The sequence below is a fragment of the Trifolium pratense genome, linkage group LG1 (assembly GCF_020283565.1).
Source record: "Trifolium pratense cultivar HEN17-A07 linkage group LG1, ARS_RC_1.1, whole genome shotgun sequence".
NCBI lineage: Eukaryota > Viridiplantae > Streptophyta > Magnoliopsida > Fabales > Fabaceae > Trifolium > Trifolium pratense.
The window spans coordinates 25,978,543-25,986,542 of NC_060059.1; the positions used below are offsets into that span (position 1 = coordinate 25,978,543).

General features: G+C 34.1%; 1 protein-coding gene across 1 annotated transcript; it reads right to left on the minus strand.

The window, feature by feature from the left end:
* Positions 1–1,575: 1,575 nt before the first annotated feature.
* On the minus strand, positions 1,576–7,606 carry LOC123902174 (protoporphyrinogen oxidase 1, chloroplastic). Its single transcript, XM_045951837.1, has 9 exons — positions 7,017–7,606; positions 6,002–6,187; positions 5,776–5,860; positions 4,486–4,633; positions 4,326–4,406; positions 4,057–4,228; positions 2,988–3,147; positions 2,714–2,817; positions 1,576–2,112 (listed from the first exon to the last, which is right to left on the minus strand). The coding sequence occupies exons 1-9, from the start codon at positions 7,452–7,454 to the stop codon at positions 1,813–1,815; spliced, it is 1,674 nt and encodes a 557-aa protein (XP_045807793.1). The 5' UTR covers positions 7,455–7,606; the 3' UTR covers positions 1,576–1,812.
* Positions 7,607–8,000: the final 394 nt, after the last annotated feature.

Consider the following 8,000-nt stretch of genomic DNA (forward strand, 5'->3'; position numbering starts at 1 on the left):
CCAGACAAACCACATTTCAGTGTAATGAGTAGTTGTGTGTATTTATTTCTTCTTTTCAGGCCGTTTCGTTTTATTTTATTTGATTTTATTTTTTACTAATTTGTGTTTTTTGTGTAGCAATTTGAGAATGCTAAAGAACAAAAAGATTATGGTCACATCTCGTGAACTGCTACATGACAAGACTGAATCTATTAAAGTATTAATGTCTTTTATTTTATTTGCACTAAAAAATGTTTTTCTTTTCATAGTTATAAAATGATGTGCGTGAGATATCGTTTTGGGGACAGGCAATCAACAGTATAAAGGAAAATACAATAATTTTTATAAAAAAAGTTCCATTCAATACTACACATACGAGTACTTTAAATAAATGCTGTTTATTACTAGTCCTTTGTTTCAAAGAGAGTATTTAATTATTAGAGTATTAGAGTATTTTCTTTAAAAAAAAGTATATTATTTTAATAGTATTAATTTTTAGCATATTCATTTTTTTTTGGGGACAAATTTTAGCATATTCATTTGATAGAATGAGAAGTTAATTAATTTTGTTTAAAAGTATAACTAAATAAGTGACCTCCATTGCACTTAGGAGGGGCACTAGCCTAAAATCTACCCAAGTTGTGGAGCCTACATCATAATTTTTTTTAAAAAAAAAGTCTCAAAAAAGTTATAAAAAAAATTCTAATAAAAAATATTTAAAAAAGATATTTTCTTAAAATTAGAAATATTTAAATAATTTGTTTATTCTTTAGTACATTATCATATAATTATTTTTAGGAAAATGCTAAGATACTCTTTTAAAAAAATTAAATAGTAAATATTTATAAAAACATGTAGAGTGAATGCATTTGAATTTGAAATGTTTAATTTCTTATCATAAAAAATGTTTAATTTTTTGAATAATAATTTTTTGAAATAAAATAATTAAAAAGTACTCTTTTTTTCGCAATTAAAGAAAGGTCGACATGTCACATCACTCTTTCACGTATCTAATCTAACGCAATTTTCATGTTATGGTTCATTAACAAAGTTTAGTTGTATTGTTGTACTACTACTACTATCTAAAGATATGGCGACTGCTATTTAAAGAGGAATTTTTGTTGAAACGATGTAAAAAGGTAAAATGTTCCCCAACATCCTAACAGTCAAGTTATTTGGATCAGCCATCAAAGTGTCATTTGGTCTCCCAATAGAGTCTTTTGTGTTGAACCTTAGAAAAGCATGGTGTAACACATTTCCACTTTTTCTTAAATACTCTCACTAATTTGTCTACCTATGTCAAGACCAAATCTTCCAAATGTCTTTATCATTCCTGTTCTAACGCCTTGTTTTTCATTACTACTTGCCTTCACCGTCATCATTGCTCATTTCCTTTGAAATTGTAATCCTCAGTTATATTCATTGGTCAAACTTTCTAGAATTCTACTTTTGAAATCTCTCCCATGTAAATACTATGTTCCCACTAGGACGAATAGTCGAATACTAAACAGCTAGTAATAAGGTCATAGAATAGAAACCACTTCTTGGTAGGTCAATTTTGATTTGAGTATTGTATGGTATTTGAAGACATAAACCTTGCAATAATCAAACTTATGCAATTATTTCAAAACATTGCCTGGATTTACATATACCAAGTCAAAATCTACAAAAGGGTGGCAAACTGATAGCTACCTTTCTTAATGTATGTCAAGTAGATGAAACATTACCTGCAACAGAAGCCACCCAGAACCTAATACAATAAATTTGAGAAACTTTGTCATTACAATTCAATGGAACACGAGGGGTCCCACTCATTTCATGAAAATATTGCCGTTACTTGTACACTCTCTGCGAGATAAAATCGTTTATTTCAGCTGCTATCTCATAGGCTCCCTCAACACACCGTCCCAAGGCAACACCAGACACATAGTTGCCACCAAGGAATAGCCCGTCGAACCCAGTAGTTTTTAGAGAAGATTTAGCAACATCTAGGAGATCAAGATGTCCAATTAAGAACTGTGGAATAGCTTGAGGCCACACTCTCACCCCCAAAACAATTGGATCCGGAGCATTTGGGTTTATAAGGATTTGTCTCAAATCTCGGTCAACTGCTTCAACGAGTTCACTCTCCGTCTGCAATTAAACAAAAGGCTTTAGGAGTAACTAAAAAAGAAAGAAAACAAATCTAAAATACAGATAGAGAAATGAATCTTGTTTCATTTTAACAAAATAATTAATGCAGGTATGTAAAATATGTAACAGGTATGGATCCAGTCATATAAGACCAAATAACAGAGGTGATGCCTAAAGGCTAAAACCCAGAACTATGTAAAATATGTAACAAGTATGGATCCAAGCATATAAGATAAAATAACAGAGATGATGCCTAAAACCCAGAACCACCAATCATCAAGAGTCGAGACATAATGAAGCAGAACAGAGGCCTATAGTATTCTTCTATGGAAAAGTCCTCCTTTGACTAAGAATTAAGATTTCAAATATTCTCATAAGAAACTAAATCTAAAAAAGTATTATTTGTGCAGAGAAGTGTAAACATTTGAAACAGCCAAATAACCCAGTTATGAAAATCATTAGTTGTCCTTTACTGTCCATGCAGTTTCCAACCAAAAAAAAGAAGGAAAAGAGCCTAGTTCACTTTCGCCTAATTTGACACCATAACAGCTCAAACAACGGCATTTATGTTAGATGTTCATGTTGAATATAAATATCCTACCTTTGATAAAATCCCAGAATTTGTAGCCCCTCCAATGTAATTCAAGAGCAGAACCCTTCCAGGTGGTGCTCGGTTAGGGAAAAGTGATGAGCTGTATATAGTTCCTGTCAAGGCCACAAATATGTTATCATTACCAAACCTGGCAAAACACTACAACACATTCTGCAGTCCATAATTTATACTTGGATGGTAATAATTAAAAATAAAAATAAAAAGTGTGGCACCTTAAGGTGCAGTGACCTTCCACTTTTGCATTATAAAATCAGATATTTACCTAATGTTTGCACTCCTTGGCTTCGTGGATGCAATTGACCAAATCCCTTCAATTCGCCATCTATCAAGCATTCTGATCTAATGGCTTCTTTTGGATAGGAAATGGAAACTGCAGCAACTGGAGGGTAATAAAACTTTGAAAGTGCATCTGCAGCAGTAGGCTGCAAGAGATATTGAAATTCAATCAGGCATAAGTGCCTCAATTTATATGTTGGCGACTGTCATGCCATAAATTGGGCATTCAGAAAATAACTTATTTGTTGAGGAGCATTTTTTGTTATTATTAGTCTCAAGCCAAAGCCTGTCTCACAAGGGAATGTGGATGTCCTGATCCTGAAACCCTGGCTTTAAAAGTAGACAACTGATATTTAAGGAACCTAGTTCTATATAGCTTCTGCTATGTGGGATCTAAGGAATGGCTGGACACATTGCTGATATTTTGTGTGCAGGCTTACCTCACATATCACTACCAGTATACTGTATACCACTACATTACCCTAAAATATTACAATGTTTTCTAAATTTCTCAAAAAACGGTAATTTCACAGTCAGGCTCAGGCACAAATAAACATGGAACTGTGATTGATATGATAAGACTGGTTTATTCAGACTTATAGGTATCCACATATTCAACAGTACGCCAAATTGTTGTCCTCCTGTGCTAGTTTGATTCTGAAAACTGTCTATGGTCTACCTGAGAAACTGCTAATCACTAAAGAAACCCCAAACAAAATTATCTAGTTGTAAGTTTTTGGAAAGAAAACAACTCTTCTGCATAGTAAGTCAAAATTATGCATATGTTGCATAGGAAAGAAATTATTTTTCTATAAAAGTTCAGAGGATGACAAATAGTGACATGTGAAATCTTGGGCACAAAAGCAAATACAAATGCATGAGCACACTGCACACACAATAAACACTCAAACATGCAAAGAGGCAAAAGACACGCAAGCATAGAAAACTACAGACCTACAGTAAGGTACCTTTCACACAGACACAAATTCAATCAGACATATGGACCAAGTCCAATTATTCAACTAATAGGACATAGAACATTGAGAGAAACTTACAGACAAAGGACGCAGCAATGGACTAGCAATATGGGAAGGAATGGTCATGACAACAGACTTGCTCTGCAAGGAAACAACTCCTTCTGGGGTTTCATAAGTCAAATTGTACTCTCCATTATCCAGTTTACTAATGCTTAAAAGCTTCCAAGATAACTTCACCTTGTTACCTAACCTGTCAACAGGTTACAGGAACACAAGTCACTAGGAACATCACTCACGTTAATACTGGTGAATGAACTAGAACATTGGTATAACACAACAAAGAATACCTAGCAGAAATTGCATTTGGCAACATGGTAAGTCCCTTCCGGAATGATCCAACAGTTTGACCCTTTGGCTTTGGCAGACGCCTACATAATTATTGCAATCAGTGAACTAACCCATCAATTATGGCAAATATCCAAAGACTCTGAGCAAATATATTTTTACGGATCACGAGGTGGTTTTGAAGCTCCATTTCTCTCTTGTATTGCTTTGAAGGCGCCACCAATAATGCTACCGCCATTTTGTTCCAGCCTCCACACTTTCCCGAAAGCTGCCTTCATACTTAATTTTGAAGGATCACCAGCATAGACACCTGTATATGACAAAATCAGCTAAACAGGATTTACGATACATTAAGGCAGACATAGAAAATTCATAACAGGAAAGAAAAGCAAGCAAGATGAAGTAAGCTTGTCACCTCTTGAAGTAAGTGCTTGTCTAATTGTTGATTTGTCGATATATTTCAATATCGTTTATAAAAGGAAATATGGGAAGAAAGGGAAAACGGTGCACTTATCAAATTAAAGCTTAATTACACTTTTAGCCTAGTTTAAGCTACATGCGACTTTGGTCCCTCTAGCTTTTTTCAAGCGATTTTAATCCCTCTATTTTAAATATTAATCAAATATTATCATCAATTGTTTTTCACATAAATCCTTCAAGGTCTTATTTCTTAACTAAATACTCAAGGCAAATGATGGATTTGAGATATGAAGTAAAATCAAGAGTTCAAAAGTAAAAGCATTGATAAATTTGAAGAATTTTGTAGAACGTAAAATTAGGATTTCAATAGAAGATTTCGGATTTCTTTTGTTTAAAATTAAGTTAGATATTTTAATTGGTGAATTTTAAGTGAAACAGTATTTAAAACAATTTAATCAATTCAAATTGTGATTTTTTTTTAATAGATTATGAGAATTTGAGAGTTTTAAACAAATGAAAAGGGATGGAGGGACTTAATTGAAAACCAATTAAAAACATGAGCAACTAAAACCGCTCAAAAACAACTAGAGACCAAAATCACACAGCTCAAGCTAGAGGGACTAAAATTGTAATCAATTACGCCTTAAATTAAAACAACATTCAGAAAGTGTAGCCACTTATGTTTCAAATTCGATGTGAACATAGAAGTATAGCCATAATTTTTAAGAAAAAATTCCCAAAGTTTTAACCTATATTATATTCTATGCAAATTTTCAATTTCATTTTTCAAGAGATGGGTGTGAGGATGGATTTGAAATACTTTGGGGAGTCTAAGAAACTTCTCATTCTACTAGGCCAAAAATCAGTTATCATGATGTATTCCATTTTATTCGCCAAGGACTCAATATTAGGGTCCAAACCCCTTATATAATACAGAAATCTCTACCAAAACATAATAGTAGGAAGTTGGTTAAAAGGTTGAAAAGAATAACTGTTGAAAACATGACAATGGCAAAGATTGGTGTCTCTAACCTGAACAGAAAGGCTCTATCAAGCGTTCAAAAACTTCAGCACCAAGATTACGACGCACAAATTCTTCAACTGATTCCTCACGACCCTGTCACCTTCGTCAATATTATATCATATGAGAAAATCCAATTAAGAATACTTGCATTTATTTATCTCCTAGTTCCAGATATTTCATTAGACACAAAGTAATAATAATTAAACAAAAGAAGGATATCAAAAGAGAACACACTGGAGGAGGAGGGCGAATGCCAAGTGCTCCAAAACCAGCTCTGAGCTTGCCACCAATGCTCATTAAATCAAAGAAAGGCAAATCAGTTGGCTTTCCCGGCACCGGCCTCAATTTCCCATTCCACAACACAAATCTAGGCGCATCAGGATCTCCCAGAACAAGATCATCCTTCAAACCACTGTCCACCTGCCAAATGAAACAACCAAAACCACATTACCAGCATGTGTGAGACGATGTCAATATATTCTCTAGACATTTCAAAATTACAAAAACATCTTTGATTTGAGTATATCTTTTTCATTCACCAAACTGACTAACAGTAGGTAACACATCCAGAAACCAAACTAACCAACTAAATACACATACGAGGACCAAACTGACCAACAAATGACATATTTGTGTTTTATATAGTTATTATGATGCATTCGAGAACAGCCAAACAACCATTTTGGTCCTTGGAAGTGTAATTCGTTGTCACATTAGCCCTGAATGTACCAAAATTGCAAATCTACATCCCTAGCATCTTTTTTGTTACTAATTTTATGGAATCTACATCCCACTTGGGTTGGTTTGGTGGTATTGGCTTGGGACCTGGGAGTGTGCTCCTCCTTAAGGTCTCAGGTTCGATTCTCTCTAGTGCCAATTTGGGTGGGCTAATTTAACTTCTTTAAAAAAATATTATGGAATAAATTGACCATCGAAAAACACCTTTAAATACTAAATTGACTACCTAAAAACAGATTCGAGGACCCCAAAATGACTACTAATAAATGAAACACTCGTGGATGTGTTCTCAATGTCTATACATTCAGGGACCAATATAACAGTGAGCTGCACTTTCAGGGATCAAAACGGCTTACGGTTTGCCCATTCGAGAAACTATAGTGACAACACTAACACATTTAAAGACAAAAATAACTATTTATTCAAACAAAATCAATTTCAACCAATTGCATACACCACATTGCCAATGAAGCTCTTAAAAGAAAGAGAACATTAATTAATCACAACATACCACCATGGTAAGCATAGGATCAGACGGTTGAAAACTGTTAGGACCTTCTTCCCAAAGAAATCCATCTCTCTCAACAGTAATAATATTCCCACCAACTCTATCTCTAGCCTCAGTAACAACAACATTAGGGACACCATCAGCGTGTTTGGTAGAAAGAGCCTGAGCGATACAGAGTCCACTGATACCACCACCAACAACTACACAATCAACACGTGAGTGGTTTCTAGCACCGGAATCTGATTTCAAGGTGGTTTTAGTCGGAGATGCGGTGGATTCTTCCGCAATGGAACAACGAAGACGGAGAATAGGGTTAGAGTGATTTTTGTGAATGGATTTTGATTTTGGATTGAGTGAGGAGAAAGGGGAATGGAGGTAAGGGCGGAGAAGGGTTTGTGTGGGTGGAAATGAGATGTCGTTGAAGAGGGTGAGTGTTACCATGGCGGAGGGTGTTGTAGTAATGAAATGAATAACGATTTGATTTGTTATCTTGAAGAGAAAGAGAACCAATAACAATACAAAATACTGTTGCTGAAAATTAACCGGATATGTCCAATGTTTGTGCAGTGCTTGCTTGCGAGTTGCAATTAGCTCTTGCAATTCACCCACTCTTACGCACCTTTGGCTTTGGAAATTAATTTTTTATTATTTTACTTTTTTATAATCATTTTTAACTTACTACAGTATATTCCTTTTTTTTAGTAATTTTATATTTATTTTTTTTGGTATCATTTTTTAATTTATTTTGTTATCAATTTTTTTAATCTCTTCTTTAAATTTCTTTGGTTCACTTATTGTATTACTTTAAGGTTTAAATAAAGTATTAGTTTATGCAATTATAGTGTTACGTGTCATGATTATATTGAGCTACATATGTCATTAACGACTAAATTTTTGTTTGGATTTGGTCCTGCAAATTAAAAAATCATTGTTTTTAGTTCCTTAAGTCATCTTATTGGACCACGTGGCACCATGTGTCATGATTAT